We start from the raw sequence: 17,113 nt of genomic DNA, 5'->3' as shown, positions 1-17,113 counted from the left end.
TAGGAAACCTGATATTCGGAGCAAGACACAAGCTCCAGGGCGCCTGGGTGGCTCAGTCGTTAAGCCTCTGCCTTCGGCTCAGGTCATGATCCCAGGGTCCTGGGTTTGAGCCCCGCATCGGGCTCCCTGCTCAGCAGGAAGCCTGTTTCTCCCTCTCCCACTCCCCCTGCTTGTGTTCCCTCTCTTGCTGTGTCTCTCTGTCAAATAAATAAATAAAATCTTAAAAAAAAAAATTAAATGGTGAATGGTTCACTAGTCTGTGTGAGTCTGTTCAAAGTCAGTTCCCGACCAGTCCTAGCGGGGTAGCAACTCTCCCTCTGCCTGGGAAGTTTAGTGAATCTGGACAGTGTCCCCTCCATCTGGGGAGTCAACCAAACCTTGAATCAACACCTTCCCAGATTTCTCAGTTTGCCACCAACTCAAGGAAATCCCAAACATGCCAAGTCCCAGCTTACAAAATAGATATAGTAGGCATCAGGAGGATTGCTTTGTCTCACAGATTCCCCAAAGAATTGCGTTTGGCAATGAGTCTCCCTTGGGCATTTGAATTCTGATTCTTTCTACACCTGAAATTTGGTTCCTATGAAACAGAAAGAGACCGGTTATGTGGAAGGAGGGGAACGGGCGGTACTTTTGTACTTACCATCTGGGACAGTCCCGAGAACCTTGGCCACCTGCCTCAGCTCCTGCACCAAGCCCTGGAAGCAGTCTTTACAGAGCGAATGCTGGCCGGGTAGGAACCGGGCCCCCACATTGTCCAGGTCCTGTAGGCACACCGAGCAGGTCTGTACCATGGCCTCCATCTGACCACTCGTGTGTTTCTGGTCAACAAGTGGCAGCCCCATAAAGCTCATGCCCGTACCGGCACCCATGCCCCTGTCTGGGCCTGGGGCTCTTCCAGTGATATCCTCAGGTGTGAAGCAGCGAGTAGAGCGAGCAAGCTCCACTCCCTGTAAGTGAATCACAAAGCAGAGGGATTCATTTCTTTTGGGTGGGGGATGTTCCTGGACAGGCCAGGGAGGACTCAGAGCGCTGGAGGCTCGTGCCCTGCAGCCCGCAGGCCTCAGCCTCACAACCTCACTTGAGCCCAGAGAGAGAGAGACTCCAGCATCTCCACCCTAGAAAACAAAGCCTGCAGAGGTCTGCTAGGCTGTGTGTTTCTTACAGGGTTTGTTTGCCTTCAAAAATGTCTACCTGTGCTTCTCTTTATTAGTGGACAAGCTTGAGCCAAGATTTCATTTTGGAAAAGAGAAGGAAATGTATTAAAAGCCAAGTGTATGCCAGGTGCTTCCTAAGCTTTATCTCAGTCCTCACAACTACTCTTGGAGATAGAGGCATTACGATACTTTTACAAATTAAATAAAGCCATGAGGGACAGGCTGGGGAAACCGAGGCTCAGAGACGCTGGGTAATTGTACAAAGACAGATGGTAAATAGCAAAGTTCAAATTCAAATTCAAAATCAGACTCACATCCTTACTAGTGAAATATTTCTCAAGCTGAGGTCCACACACATATTTTCATGAGTTCCCTCCAATTTTTTTTAATTAGTATTCATTCTGATAAGAAGGTTTTAATGTATCAATATTCTTATCCACCACCATGAGATTTTAGAGGCAGTGCTAAGAGTTCAGGAGCTAATTCACACCATGCAGTATTAGTTTGTCTCAGGCTAATGAGAAGAGAAAAGGGGCAGCCTTAATATGTAAATGATGCATTCTTGCCACGTGAAGGCTCAAGAACAGTGTGGCACGTGGTGATGACTGTTTCATGGTACTTGGAACAGAGGAAGGAGGTGGGGAAATTAAGCCATCATCATCGCGGCAGACGTTGGCCAAACCCAGCCACACGGGGAACACCACATTCAAATTGTACTAGCAATGCAGTTTAGCAACACATCATCTGCAAATGAAATCAATATTATTAATTTGATTGTTTTGCTTTTTTTTATAACTTGTAAACTGTATTCAGTTTTATACTTGTATAAGAGCAAAAGAAGTGTACCTGGTTTTATATTTGTACTTACTTAAGAGAGAAAACAAAAATCATTTAATTCAAATCTGGAGCTCTGTAATTATTGCAGATTTGATTGAACTTTCATTTCAGGCCGTAGTTTTTGAGAGCCAAACCCATTCAGGACAAAGAGTGACAGGGCTAGAGAGGCCCCACTGCTTGGGGGCCCAGCAAAATGTCACTAAATAAAATAATGGATGTACTTTCACCCCTGATTCAGTCTGGGGCTCTAAGAGCACTTACTTCCCAGAGGGCAGCATAGTAGCCCTGTGGAGGTAAGGGTAGTCTGTCTTCGAAGGTTCAAGTGTAGCTGAGTTTATTTCATTAGACTCTGAGAATATCAAACTCTTTGGTCTCGAACTCCTTTACATTTTTTTAATTATTCAGGACCCCAGAGATATTTTATTTATGTGGGTTCTATCTACTGCTATTTACCATATTATAAATGAAAACTGAGATAACTTAAAACTATTAATTCATTCAAAAACAATAAACCTATTACATGTCAACTCGAATAACATACTTTTTAGGAAAAAATTAGCTATTTTCAAAAAAATAAATTCAGTAAGAAGAGTGACATCATTTTTCGTTTTTGCAAACCTCATTAATGTCTGTCTTAATAGGAGAGCGCTGGAATCCCATACCTGCTTCTGCAGTCAGTCTACTCTCTGTCGTTTTGTTTATGGTGTATGAAGAAAATCCAGCCTCACGGGGCTGTACAGTTAGAAAAGGTAAGACAATTTTTAATAGTCTTATCAGGTAATTGTGGACATTCTTTGATTCTACAAGTGGTAGCTTCTTAAAGGTTGGTTGTAATGTGGAATCTGAAACTACATCAGTGAACATTTCTTACCGTTACATTAAAATCCACTAGCCTATCTTGCACTGTGAACTGCTCTTTTACCCAGGCATCATTTTATAACACCAAGCATTTGCCATTTGGAAAATACTGGTTCAATGACTTATGCAGATGCTCCAAACATTGACGTTTCATTAGACAATAACAAAACATCACACTCGTTCACATCGCCTCGAATCTCATTGAAAAATTCTTTACGAGGAAGATGTCAGACTCAAATAAAGATGTCAAACTCAGCTATACCTTTACCAGAATTTTAATTTTTGCTGGGAACTCTAATTTTATCATTGGCAACAAATACTGTCAGGTTTTTTTCCTTGAAATGACAAGCTCACTTCATTTTTGAGAAAATAGCTGCCAAATTCCCAAGGCTGAATAACCACAGTCTGTTAGTTGTTCTTTCAAGTAAAGCTGGTGTCGTACAAAAAACAATAACAACAACACAACAACAAAACCAGGCTGGTTCAGCTTGCAATTCACACTACAGCACAAGTGCAGTTCCTCACTTTGATAAGTAGAAGTGCTTTATGCATTCTTCCAGTTTCTTCACACGGAATTTTAAAAGCATGTGTGTTCAAGGACTGAAATGTAGTGAAACATTTACTGCTTCGTCATGGACACTCCTAAGTGAGACAGGCTTTTCCCTTCCCTTCCCATCCTTTCTCTTTTCCTGCAAATGCCTGGCAGTGAAGAATACAATGACTTACACCAGCACCTTCGGCTTTTTACACACCATCTCTGGTTTTTGCTCTGGCACCACCAGGCTGACCCAGTGGAAAGGGCAGATAACATCTTAGTATTCATATAAAAATGGTTTTGACCCCATGGACACTTGTGATCCTGTGGATACTTGTGACCCCGTGGACACTTGCAAAAGAGTCTCAGGGACCTTCCCCGTCCCCCCTGCCACCCACCCATCCTAGGTCTACAGACGGCACTTTCCAAACCGCTGCGTTAGGCTTTAAATAACAACTCTGGGGATTCAAGGAGGTGGCATGGCTTTCCAACACCAGTGGGCACTACTCGGGATGAGTATATATAAATATTTCATTTCTGTCTTAGAAGAGCAATGGAAGTGACTCTATGAGGGTAAAGGTTAAATTAAAGGCACAGCCAAGCAATGGAGTCTCTGATTTGAGGATGTCAAATGACATCTCTTCTATCCCCTGGCTCTGGCTGCTTTTCACTACCCCCTTAGCCCTTCCCTCTCCTTCCTATCTCCTCTGACCTGGGGAAGGGGATAGAGGATGGCAGAACGTACGTAAGCCAGGGGTGCAAATTCAAATGCCTACAGGGGCCAGTGATATAAATAGTGAAGTACTCCGCCTAAAAGAATGTGGGTCCAGTGTTGCCAAACCTTAGTTTTCCAAAACGCCAGAAATCCAACTTTTTACTTAAACTCTGAAACGTTGGCAACTAATTACATTTTAAAAACATGAGAAAACAGCATGAGTCAAACAAAATATGCCAGTCATCAGCCTGCAACCTCTCTTTAAGTCCCGGAGAAACATGGACTAAATGAAACATCATGTGAAAGTCTGGAAGGACAGAAAACCTCACGTATAAAATTACCTTGCTCACAAATCCCTCCTTGGAACACCCCACAGCCTGATCTGGTTTCTACAACTTGGCCAAGGAATAGCAGAGGGAGTCATTCCATGCCACCCTGGGAGTAAGAATTTCCAAAGACTGTTTGCATGCATAGGACAGAACAAATTGATCATCAAAGCAGTACTCCTTTCTGGCAAAAATGGGGAGAGAGACACACTAGGTAATGAGAGAACATCCACTCAAGCTAGACGGTGTTGAGTGTTACATATTACCTGTGTCCCTGTTTACTGTCTGTCCTGGACACAGTCCTAGGACAGGACTTAGTCTTTCTTGTTCACCCTTGTCCCCGCTCCTCACTGCCTGGCACGCATATGTAGTCTCTGAACATAGCATGCACTCAATAAATATTTCTAAAAATGAAAGAATGAATATCAGCGTTTTTCATTATACAAACAAGAAAACCAAGATCCAAAGAGAATATGCTGTTTGTTCGTATCATTTGGCTAACTGGGAAAGGAACCCAAACTTCTGTGTTCTTTCTGCTAATTTTATCATCTGAAATTAAATGAAAACCCAAATATTTAAGCCCTTCCTTGTTGTGCTATTGGATAAACTGCCCTTCAGGATCCTAGAATTCCTCTCTTCACATCTTGCTATTCTGAGTTTAACGGCAACAAGGTTTTCCATCCTAGCTTCCAACAAAACTTCTAGGAGTGCATTTTCCATGTAGCACCATGATATTTTTTAAAAATCTATCCAACACAGTATGGAAAGACTCCCAGAAATTAGATGACTTTTACTTTGTGCTGAAGACAACCCTGTGGTCCTATGGATTTTCTTCTAAATGCCATATTGCCATAGATCAACAACTACTGATAGAGGCAAAAAACAACCACAACAAAAACGTAACAAACAACAACCACAAAAACCCCGGAGCCTGGTGTAGTTGAAAGTGGTAATTATACATGCTGCTGGTGCATAAATTGCTCCAATCCATTTGGGGGGAAAATAGCATAAAATGAATTTTTACTTTACCTTGCTCACAAATGTTAGCAAGGTAACATCTGTGTTAAATGTTCATACCCTATAATAAATATATTTTATTTATTAAATAAAATGTTCATACCCTATAATACAGCAATCTCACTCCTGGGAATTTACCCTAGACAAGTTATTCAATAGAAGAAAAAAACCACATACACACAAATGCTCATTGCATCACTAGTAGCAAAGGACACAATAAGAACAACAACAACAACAACAAAAAACAAACTGCAGGAGAAAATGGCTTGGTTAATTATAGTACCTGCTGAAGATAAATTAGTCTTAAGCTGTTAATAATAACAATCATGAAGACCAGGTAGTGATACAGAAGAATGTCATGGTATTAAATGAAAAGCAAAATACAAAAGGATTTGTGTGCTATGATCATCAGCTTCGTAGGCAGCTATGTCTCCGTGTAGACAAGAGCTGAAAGGTAATATTCAGACATAAAAACAGCATTGGAGGTATTATGATTCAAGATGTTTATACTTATATTTTTTAACATTTCCTTTAATGTTTCACTGGCTTTTCTATTACATGCAATTTTTAAAATCCTTTCCGAAATAAATTTGGATTTCTGAGTTTTTCTAGAATTCTCACTTAAAAAGAACAGAAACCCAGGCTCTTCCCATCTTAAATGAACAATCCTCTACTTGAAAAAGGAAAGCAACATAATATTTCCAAACATCCAAACCTAAAGATGGAGAGCAAGCAAACAAGGCTGGATCCACCCATGCTGTGGTTGCTATCTGAAGGACTGCTGGAACTCAGGAACCCAGAGAGGAGAGGAAGAAAGAGGGATCACAGGGCCCTCTTCAGGGTGGAGGTGTGTTCATAAGGTCCCCTGGAGAAAGGTCTGGGGTACCAAAAAGGTCAGCACATTTACCTGTCTCACCAGGTTGCTGCCTGGCATTATCTCCCTTCTGCTCATTTCACAGGTATTTTCTGAGGCCCTGACTCTCTGGGGGAGCCCAAATGCCTGAGATGTATGTCACAAGGCCACGCTCTATTTCAGAAGAGATGTCACAGAGAAGCAGGCCTCTCAGAGGTCATGTCTCAGGGTCATGTTCCGTGTGCCTGAGTGGAGAAGGACAGGTCACCAAATGCCTAATGTCTGGATGCTACTCAACTTTGCAGATACAGAACTCAAACTTCCTTTGCTCTCTCAGAGCTAGTCAACCTAGGGAAACTGACCTACACTGATGAACAGCACATGAGCCTTATGTTAAAGCTATAAGATTGCCTTGGGAATGAAAGGGAGCCTGCTAGAAACCAGAGCCAGACAATCGCCCAGGGCATGCCCTCTTCCCTGGAGATCAAACCACCAATGAGAAGAATGTTAGGTGAACACAGAACCCAACACAGAGTGCTGATCCACTTAGGGAGAATTTCCATTCAGATGGATGGCCTGAGGGTTAGGATGTAGCTCTCTCTATACCCATGGAACCTGGCAAACCTACCCAGGAGTAGTGCCCATGACCCAGAATCCTACCTCTACCCCCTGGACAGTCTTGGTCCTTGCTCTAGGTCCTCCTTACAGGACACTTGATGGTTACCTTTCATTCCCAGAGCTCTGCCCAGCTTACCTCCATTCACAGACCATGTTCCCAAGGGTAGCTCAGTTTATCTCTTGTGCACTTACTGGCCAGATTTGATTCAAATAGGGGGTGATCTCTTCTTGGGCCTTACCCCCCACTCTCAAGGCCCCTCTTTCTGCTGGTCACAGGCAGTATGTGATCAAGGACTGAAGGACTGATGAAGACCATAATGCTGTGAGGTCAGAGAGGGAGTGGTCACTGAGGTAAAAGCAGATCTGTGGACTGCAGAGTTCTGGGAAGAAGCAGAATATAAGGTGGGCCTTAAAGGTCGAGGAAGATTCAGGATATCTGATCAGGAAGAAGATGAGCACTACAGGCATGAGAAATAGCACCAGCACAGGCAAAGAGGCAGAAGAGATGTATCAAGTCTGGCTGCAGTAGAAAGCTCGGGTAAGAGGAGAAGCTGAAGTTGGTTTGGAAAGGCAAGTGGGCTGTATTCTGTTTGTGATAGGGAGCTATCCAACTTTTTGATCAAGTAAGTGAAAGGATGAAAGTTACGTTTTGGGAAGACTAACCTGGCAGAGGTGTGAAGGATGAAGGGATTGGAGGAGAGTTAGAATGCAGGGTGACTCAAGGTAAGAAACATGATCAGGATCTTAATGAAGGCAGCGGCACAGGGGCTTAACAGGAGGAAGCAGATTTGAGATATAGAACAGAAGGATATGGTGACAGTGTGTATTAGGGGAAACGAAGGCTTGGGAACAATTTTCAGGTCTCCGTGACATCACTATCTAGGTGGACAGGGGTGCCATTCGCCAAGATATAGTATAAAGGAGAAGGCACCAGTGAGCAAGGAAGATTGAAGTCTTTTGAACACGTTTACCAAGTTTGTCTGTAGAATGTCCAAGGAATAATAATCAGAGATTAATACATGAGTGTAGAGCTCAGCAATGGAGATGTGAATTGAAGCCACCCAAAATAAGCTCACCCAAGAAGATTGTGTACTGTGAAAAGTTGAGAGAGGCAAGGACCAGAGGCTGAAAAAGATCAACACTTAGATGGGGAATAAAGTTAGAAGAACCTGAAAAGACTGAGAAATGGCCAAAGAGCTAGGAAAAAGGCAAGAGTTTCTATAAAGAAGTGAAAGAGGTGAAGTACAACAGAGAGAACCAGTGGTAAAAGGAATGGGAAGAGTTGATTCAATTTGGTATTTGTTTAATTGATGATTTGAGTAAGAGTGGTGTGCCTGAGGGCTAGATTGCAGTGGATGAAACAATGAATGGGAAATGAACAAATGGAGAGAATTCAGAGTACTTTTGGGGAGCTTGGCTGTAAAGGAAAGAGCAAGGATGGTAGGTAGAAAGCAGTCAGGGAGAATTTAGGGTATTTTAGCTAAAATATATTTTAGCTGACAGGAACGAGGCAGGGAAAATACAACACAGAGTAATTGAAAGAATGGGATTTTGGACACCGGTTGAGACTTGAGAGATGGCTCGTCCACTGAGTGAGGTGAGAGTAAGTACATTCAGTCACTTAATCATTTTTTGAACATGTACTACATGCCAGGAACTGGGAGTGCGTGGGTAGAATAAAATAATCCTGAACCATTAAGGAATTTGGTCGGGTAGGGAAGACAAATGTGGTCGACAATTAAATGTACTAGGTTGTGTGGGGCACAAGTGGGGAGAGTAAGCAACAATGACTGAACGGGTCAGAGAAGTTTCACAGGGTCGAGGTTAAGCAGGGGTTCTCTGGTCCAGGAGAGAGGATCAGGCCATGTCAAGTAGGTTCAGGTGAAAATTAAAATTTGGTGGTTAGAAAAAGTATTTAGAGTCTGGATTAAAAGAACCATAAAGCAACCAGGTGTACAGGTCCCTGAAGTATGAAGGATTGTTCAAACTGGGGATGCCCAGGATGATAGCACAAGGGCAAAAGTGAAATTAAGACCGAGCACCCCCTCCGGAATGTGGGTGCGCAGGTGCCGGTGGGTGTTAGACACCTAGGGAAGGACTTCAAAGGGAGCAGAGCGAGACACCCGGTGGGCACACTGAGGGTCAAACAGTGCCTCGCGAATCCTCACTGCGGCCAGAGGACAAGCAAGCAACAGCTACCGCCAGGGCCGAGCAGACCACAAAGAACGCGAGGCGCGGGGGACGGTTCAGAACTGGGGCGTTTGGCGAGGAGCTGAGATACGATGGCCTAAGCGGGTTCCAGGGCCAAAGCGCCGCGGCGGCGTGCACCACACAGCGCCCCAAGCCGCGGATTCCGCGACAGCTTTCAGCCTCTGAGCCTGAGGGAAAGAGGACTGCGCGGACAGGGTATCTCGGCCACCACCGCCACCGGGAAGGAGAGGACACCCCACAGAAAGAGGCGGACGGCCGGACTTGCAGTCACGCGAGACCAGCAAGACCCGCGAGACTCAAGAGACCCCGCCCTAGGCCCGGCCTCCCTGCCGGAAGTGAGTCTTGTTGGCTCCGCCCCCGTTATCGGTACCTCGCGAGATTTCGCAAAGGCCTCCCTTTTCCGTCTGGGCTGCCGACATGGTAGGTGGTTCTTCTTGTGCGTCCGCTTCGTTGGTTGTGCAGGCCGCGAGCCTTACGCGCGTTGCACCCCAACCACCTACCCCTGATCTTCGCCCGGTTTTCCAGGCTGCCCATGGCGAGCCTCAGGGCAGGGTGCCCGGCATGGGCCCCGTAGTCTGGGGCCGCGTGTTCTGCCCGGGGTTCGGATCTCTGAGACACGCGGGCTCGCGCGCTCGGGCGCCGCCCTGATGAGGCCGCCTGGCCCTGGGCCAGGCCGTAACATCACCTTTGCTGAATGTGACCCGAAGCAGATCCTTGATCCCCCGAGCCTACAGACCCTTCGCAGACGGTCAGATTCGCTCTCTGTCCCACCTCCCTTTGGCCTTATCACCAAGCACCTTTTTCCATACAGCCATCCAGACTGAGGAAGACCCGGAAACTTCGGGGCCACGTGAGCCACGGCCACGGCCGCATCGGTAAGTGCCGGCATCCCATCCTGGTCGGCTTTGAGCTCTCCGCGCCGGGTGCTTACCTAGCCGGGAAGTGGGTAGGGTGGAAGTGGGGGTTCGCTTTGTGCGGTCAGTCGGATTGAATTTGACTGTTAGCGGTTGATTTTTTTTTTTCTCTTGGCATTCTCTACCGTACTCCACTTTTAAGAGGATTTCACATCAGTTGGGGCGAGGAAATTTGATTTGGGCAAAGTGTTAATTTGTCGAAGGCACGGAGTACTGTAGATAGTGCTGTGATGTGGAACATTACAAAGAGATGTTTCACCCGGAAACTTGAGGAAATAGCTGTGCTTAAAGAGGAATTGTAGATTGGGAACAAGGTAAGAAATACGCAGAACTGTGGGAAAAGGAGAAGAATTGAGAAGCTGGAGAAGGCTACGTTAGCCATGTAGCTTTGTATTCTTGCAGGCAAGCACCGGAAGCACCCAGGAGGCCGGGGTAATGCTGGTGGCATGCATCACCACAGGATCAACTTTGACAAATAGTGAGTGTTTCTTGGACTGGCACTGACAGTTTGGAGTTAGGGGCAGAGGGCTGGCTCCGACACCTTCAGTGGGAAGAAAGCCTCTTAACACTGAAAAACCTTGTGTTGCTGCGTTTTACGAAGTTAACATTTGATGCGAACTGAGAACTTGTCATCGAGGCTAGAGTCACGCTTGGGTATCAGCTTATTGCCTTAGTGTGCTAGAGTCCTCGAAGAGTAATTGCTGACCTTATTCACTGGCTGTGACCCTCATGGCATAGTCAGTCACCGGGTTAGTGACATCAGATTAACTATGCACCTGCTAGATTCACTTATGCCCCCAAATTTGCTTAGAAAATCTCTTATTACAAGAATGTGTAGAATTTCCATAAAATGCTGTCAGGTGTTCTGGAAGACCTCTGGTCTTGGCATTGTCTCTGACATTTTTTTTTTTTTTTAAAGATACTATTTATTTATTAGAGGGAGAGAGCGCATAAGCAGGGGGAGTGGCAGAGGGAGCAGGAGAAGCAGGCTTCCACGGAGCAGGGAGCCCGATGTGGGACTTGATCCCAGGACCCTGGGATCATGACCTGAGCTGAAGGCAGACGCTTAACCAACTGAGCCACCCAGGCGCCCCGTGTCTCTGACTTTTTCAGTGACTTCTGGTTCCATGAAATAAGGCTAGTCTCCTACTCCTGAACATCTTTGGTGGCTTTTTTTTTTTTTTTTTTTAAAGATTTGTTTTAGTTCAACAGTGAATGGAGTACCTGCTATGTCACTGTCGTACACCAGTGAGCAATTTACACTATAACTGGGAGAGATGAACTATGAAGATGATACACATCACTTCTTAATTGGAGTCAGGTTATGAACGTGATTGCCTTTCTCTTCCTAGTCACCCAGGTTACTTTGGAAAAGTTGGTATGAGACATTACCACTTAAAGAGGAACCAGAGCTTCTGCCCAACTGTCAACCTTGATAAACTGTGGACCTTGGTCAGTGAGCAGACACGGGTAAATGCCGCCAAAAACAAGACTGGAGCTGCTCCTATCATTGATGTGGTGCGATCGGTGAGTGAAGGAGTATTTGTTGACTCTGTGGTCCATGCCTCTCAGAATTCTGGATAATCTAATGTATTTGATCTCCTACCTGGAATCTCTACCCAGTTACCTACTAGACTATTTCATCTTTTGATAGAATTTCCACAGGTAACTCACCAAAATTGAACTGTAGTTCAGTTGTAATTCATGCAAAATATTTGAAGAAGAATCATCTTTCCAATCCCTCATTCATTCAGTTACTTTGTTATTTCTTGAATGTTTCCCAGTCAGTAATCCCATCCCCACAGTTTCTGCCCTGATTTGTACAGGTTTGCATTTCTGGCCTAAGCCTTGGCAGTATCTCCTGTCAGCTGGCTCTGGTCCCTCTTACACAACCCTGCTTACAGGAGGCACGGCTCCTGGCCATTTCTGTCCCTTATCAAATAAAATCCTAAGATGTTTGGTTGTTATTTATGGATCTGCGTTATCTGAAAGAGATTTCCGCACACCCCAAAACAGTGATGACAAAGCATTTTTTTTTTTTTTAATAAATCTGTTTATTCATTAGAGGCAGAGGGAGAAGCAGGCTCCCCACACCGAGCAGGGAGCCCGATGCGGGGCTCTATCCCAGGACCCCGGGATCATGACCTGAGCCAAAGGCAGACACCCAACCAACTGAGCCACCTAGGCGTCCCGACAAAGCATTTTTGTACGTTTTTTGGAGTCCTTGTGTCAGTTTTACCTCCCATGGGTGTGGAGGTAGTCTAAACCCTAAAGGGGCTTTTGGTTAAGTTTTAAATCCCTTGTCCCAGCCTACTTAACAGTCCTTGAGCAATTTTGATGGTGAGGACCTTCTTGGAACATGGTTGGGAATGTGGTCTTTTTGCTTATCACGCGGTAATTGAATAGGATGGGGTGGGTGTGCTTTGCTTGAGGCTAGAGTCACATCCTGACACATCTCTTGTCCTGGTGTGCTAGAGTCCTCAGAGAGAATCTGCTGGTCTTGATTCACTGGCGAGGGCAGTCAGTGCCCCCGGTAGTGCCCAGATCAGAAACATGCCCTCCCAGCTCCTAGATGGTGTAGACTGGCAGGCATCTTTCTTCATACCAGGGAGTTGGTATCTGCTGTGGTGTGTATTAAAGTTTGTGTTTTTTTCTATTCCTCTAGGGCTACTACAAAGTTTTGGGAAAGGGAAAACTCCCAAAACAGCCTGTCATCGTGAAGGCCAAATTCTTCAGTAGAAGAGCAGAGGAGAAGATTAAGGGTGTCGGGGGCGCCTGCGTTCTAGTAGCTTGAAGCCACGTTTGGGGGGGGGGTTCATTAAATGCTAACAAGTGCTTTTCTCTTCTGGTCTGGGTGTAAATTCTTTAGCACCCTTACCTCCTTACCTGTACATCAGAAACCCACCTAACAGATTCTAGGAGTAAGGGTATGAAGGCCTGAGACCCTCTGCCAACTCCCCTCAGAAAGTGTGAAAGAGAGCGCCAGCACTTAGAGGACTTGGCCCAATACCTAACTTGAACATTTTCATTTATAAAGTGAGAATGATAGCACATGTAGTGGAAAGGCCAGTTTGCATTGCATATTCTGAATTTACAATGAGGGGGAGAACACACCCTTTAACTGTAATATGTGGCTCAAAAGGGGGAAACTCAGGGTTTGTTAGGTTTTCTTAAAGTAAGCTCTCCACCCAACATGGGGCTTGAACTCACGACCCTGATTAAGAGTTAATTGCTCTACCAGCTGAGCCAGTCAGGCACCCCAAAAGGGAAGACTCAGTTTTGATGGGGCACATTCTAAAGAGTGGACAGAGTGATAGGATTAAAGTGATTGTGAAGGATATAATTCCTGAACCTAAAGTTTTTCCTCCTTGACCGCCCCCATTATTTACCATACTGTTCCAGAATCTTGAGATGGGGCCCAGCAGTCTGAATGTTAAACACACCAGGGCTTTTACACATGAAAGTGGTTTGGAATCTAAAAAGCATTTGTCAGGATTTATGTATCCCTGTGCATTAATGTTCAAAGAACTACATCATGAAATGCTAAAGATTCTAGTCTGAAATGTATTTAGCATAGAATTTGGAAAAAGCTAGAAGCTGGAATTGGGTTTTCTAGGGTTTGTATCTCCTACAAAACCATAATGATGACCAATGCTCGTGTGCAGATAGGACCTTCAGATCTCAGGGTAAATTGACTAACAGTTTTTCTAGTTCTTTCCAAAACTTAAAGTTTTCTTTGGCCCAAAATAAAAGTTGCTTTCTAGAACCCTGTCCAAAGGAATAGGATGATGCTTAAAATATAACTAGGTTTCGTTTGGCAGTGTTGTTAACTTAGTCCTCTGGGGTGATACATGGGCTGGGAACCATGAGTTTCTATGGGACAAGTTTGTGACAACCTTCAGAGGATTTTGCAGACCCTCAAGTAAAAGGAAACTGGACAGCAAACTTAGCTGATTTGGTTAAGTGCCAGGAAGGTTTTACTCAGTACTCAGTTGGACAAACAAATGAATAATTTGGATGTGATCTTTGATGGGCCTGATGGAGAAAGGTAAAACTGGTTGTCCCTTAGTGTCTTTTGGAGGACATATAATATGGAAGCTGAGGTCATGGATCTGAAATGGGTTGTAGTTGATATTAAGAGAATTTAATGTCTAATTGGTTACAGTTAGACACTGAAGATACAAACATGTAGAGTATCTTAAGATTCAGATGGGGTTTGAGTTTTTGATCCAAACCTTAACAGCTGTGTGTGGCTTAAGCTTAGTCCAATTTTCTCATCTTAATTGAGGATTGTGTGGATTAAGTAAAATGGAAGCATTTACTGAACCTTTTTGACTTATATTGTGAACGATTAAGGGGGCAGACAAATTAATCCCCTTGGTCTGATTAAGTCAAGGCAAAATGATCCAAGCAGAGGGAAGAGCAAACATGCTAACCAGTTCAGAAAAGTTAAAACAAAGTAAGAATGTAGTTAGGGACTTGGTTACAGTGGGAGTTGGGACAAAGAAAATGGGAATGAGAAAACGAGGAGTAGGATTCAGAAAACCCAATGGACAGGACTTGGCAAGTGGATAAATCGGGGTGGGGCTGACAGCTAAATGGTTAGGCATGGACAGGTGGGATTTAGTGGACCATACATGAAAACTAGTCCCTCAGTAGCCGGTTTCTTACCCAGCAATTCACTATTAGCATCACTATCCATAAACAGGATGGGGTTGAGTGGGATAATACTCATTCCAATCCTGTATGCTGGTGTTAATATTGCCAAGGAAGCCAGGAGGCAAAGCCATACTTTGACGTTACAAATGAAGGGTGCAGACCTATAGTGACCACTTGGCTTTTTTGATGGGACCAACCACACACCTTACGTTTTGACTTTGTATTTGCGTGAAACGGACCACTGCTGAGATTAATATAGAGTCCACGCTGAGGAAACAAACGAAGCTGCCAAGCTTTGAGTAGTCTGTCCTGCAGGCACAGAGGCCCACACTGCTACTGGTCTCTTCAGTGGCTGATACGTGCACAGGGTTAATGGAAGTCCTCACAAAAACGGAGAGCAGAGCTTTGTTAGATGCCCCTGTAACTCCGTGGTCTTTAACCATTTGTTTACCTCTTCAAACCGGTAAAGTCACGTCACCCAGCGCATCAGGTTGACATGCTTATTTTCTGTAAGCTTGAATTGCTAAGGATGTCTGTCTGGCCTAATGTACATGTGCTTTAGATACATTTTCATCCAAACCTCGGAGCTGCAGCTCTAACAAGATCAGTTGGCGATATCGGACCCGACCCCATTATCAAAATCCGCTCAATCGAATTTAAGCTTCCAATTCAAATACGCGTATTCTTACTTGATGGCTAAGCCAAACGCAGTCAGCCCCTGGCCTGAAAACGCCGAAGGGCGCACCATCGGCGGAAGGCGTGCAGCGTTGGAAGGCGGACGACGAGGATGGCAACGGCCAGAGCCCTGCAGGGCCTGGCGCTCCCGCGGCTACCCCTGTGGCTTACAACTGTCCGACCTCTGCGACGCCGTCGCACAACAGCCCTACTGGTCAGCTCCTCTCGCCTCAGGCCCTGAGAACCACTTCCGTAGCGTGTGAGATTCTGGTTCCGGGGTCACGTTAACCTTGCCCACTCCCACGACCGGAAGGACGCTCGGCGCCGGTTCCCTCTGTGGGCGCAGCCAGTTCCGGAAGGGGCGGGGCCGGACTAGTCGCGCGGCGGAGAGACTTTCCCAGGCGAGGCGGAAGGTTAAACTCGGCCGGCTCCCGGTGGGCGTGGGCTCCTTCAGAACTGGGGGCCGGGCCAACCTTGCAGCGCTTGAGGTCGTGCTTAGGCCGCGCTTACGGGAACATGGAAAGAGGGGAATTTCCAAACTTCTCAGAATTAGCTTGTTAATTAGTTGTCAAAAAGATGAGCGCCAGCTACGATGTTCAAGGTACCTTGGACACCTGCTTGTACATACATGGAAATGGAAATGTTCTGGGAGAACATAAAACTGAGAAGGCATTTCTTCATGAGCTGTGGGAGGTGAGGGAGATGTATGTTTTGATAGTTTGCGTTTCTTGCTTAACCAAATTCATATTTATATTAAAAGGCAATATAAATGGACAGAAAATAATTTCCAAGTTACCAGTAACTTGCCAGTACCGAAAAGTAGTATTTTCTCTTGGTCTAGAGTTTTCATGACTTTTTAAGTGACACCCACTCCCACCTCCATAGGCAAATAAACAAGATGTTTTGGAATGCATACTACCACTTTGGCTCTAGAAACTAATTTTGTGGTATCACCCTTAGTAAGAATAGAAGTTCAAGTGTATGTTTCATTCTGGCTCTATTTTACAGCCCAAGTTTTGTTTTCCCACTTTGTTTTTTAAATATTGTTTATTTATCTTTATAAATAAGTCACTTTGGGTACAAGTTACAAGTCTCCATGTAAAATAAAGGGTATATTTTTAGCAAAAATTTGAACTGAGCTGTGATTGTAATTAGAATGATTTTGGGGGAGCCCTAATTCCAATATGAGCTGGAGTTGGAATAATATGGTTTCCAAGGGCACTCCTTCAAAATATTGCCTTTAAGAAGCCCAGACTCCTCATTTTGACACTATAGTTTACCAGAGCATGTGTATTTAGTTAAAAAAAAAAAAAAAAAAAAAAGCATTTAGGAAGATGTAATGGCAGCCCGCCCTGCTCTAAAAGTCACCAAACTAAGGAGAAAACCCAGGGCCTTTCTCACCTCCATAATAGAGGAAGGCTGACATTCCGTAGGCACTGGGACTTCTGGGAGAGGGGAGACAGTATTGTGTTGCCCCTGAGTAATTGCCCTAGGGTTGTCAGAAAGGCAGTTTAAAGAGACTTGCTCTCAATAGTGGCAAAACCATCCTCTAGGGGGGGCAGTTTGGAAATGAATGGGGCAGTTTTTGTTTGTCACAATCATAGAGGGGAAGCAACCAAGGTTGCTAGACATCCTGCAATGTATGGGTTGATTCTAAACAACAAAAAAATCTATTTAGGTCTACCTCCATTTTATACATAATAAAAAAAATCCCCCTCCCCCCCCCCCCCCCCCCCCC

The 17,113-nt window shown here is 44.9% G+C and overlaps 2 protein-coding genes and 2 non-coding genes across 4 annotated transcripts in view; 3 read left to right on the top strand and 1 right to left on the bottom strand.

Moving 5' to 3' along the window:
• Positions 1 to 9,546, bottom strand: part of TRIM66 (tripartite motif containing 66) — a 54,402-nt gene extending 44,856 nt beyond the window's left edge. The window contains exons 1-3 of the mRNA XM_021685746.2: positions 9,498 to 9,546; positions 9,116 to 9,294; positions 644 to 950 (exon numbers count right to left, since the gene is read on the bottom strand). Coding sequence (XP_021541421.2) covers positions 644 to 950; positions 9,116 to 9,294; positions 9,498 to 9,546 — 535 coding nt within the window. The remainder of the gene's footprint in view (positions 1 to 643; positions 951 to 9,115; positions 9,295 to 9,497) is intronic.
• On the top strand, positions 9,499 to 12,882 carry RPL27A (ribosomal protein L27a). Its single transcript, XM_021685748.2, has 5 exons — positions 9,499 to 9,547; positions 9,939 to 10,002; positions 10,444 to 10,519; positions 11,394 to 11,568; positions 12,707 to 12,882. The coding sequence occupies exons 1-5, from the start codon at positions 9,545 to 9,547 to the stop codon at positions 12,833 to 12,835; spliced, it is 447 nt and encodes a 148-aa protein (XP_021541423.1). The 5' UTR covers positions 9,499 to 9,544; the 3' UTR covers positions 12,836 to 12,882.
• On the top strand, positions 10,673 to 10,803 carry LOC123326313. The gene has a single exon (XR_006541017.1). It is a non-coding gene; the product is annotated as a small nucleolar RNA SNORA3/SNORA45 family (small nucleolar RNA).
• Positions 12,468 to 12,598, top strand: LOC123326312. Its single transcript, XR_006541016.1, has one exon. It is a non-coding gene; the product is annotated as a small nucleolar RNA SNORA3/SNORA45 family (small nucleolar RNA).
• Positions 12,883 to 17,113: the final 4,231 nt, after the last annotated feature.

The sequence above is a fragment of the Neomonachus schauinslandi genome, chromosome 11 (assembly GCF_002201575.2).
Source record: "Neomonachus schauinslandi chromosome 11, ASM220157v2, whole genome shotgun sequence".
Classification (NCBI taxonomy): Eukaryota; Metazoa; Chordata; class Mammalia; order Carnivora; family Phocidae; genus Neomonachus; species Neomonachus schauinslandi.
The sequence above is the reverse complement of the archived record's forward strand: the minus strand, read 5'-3'. Positions and strand labels throughout refer to the sequence as shown.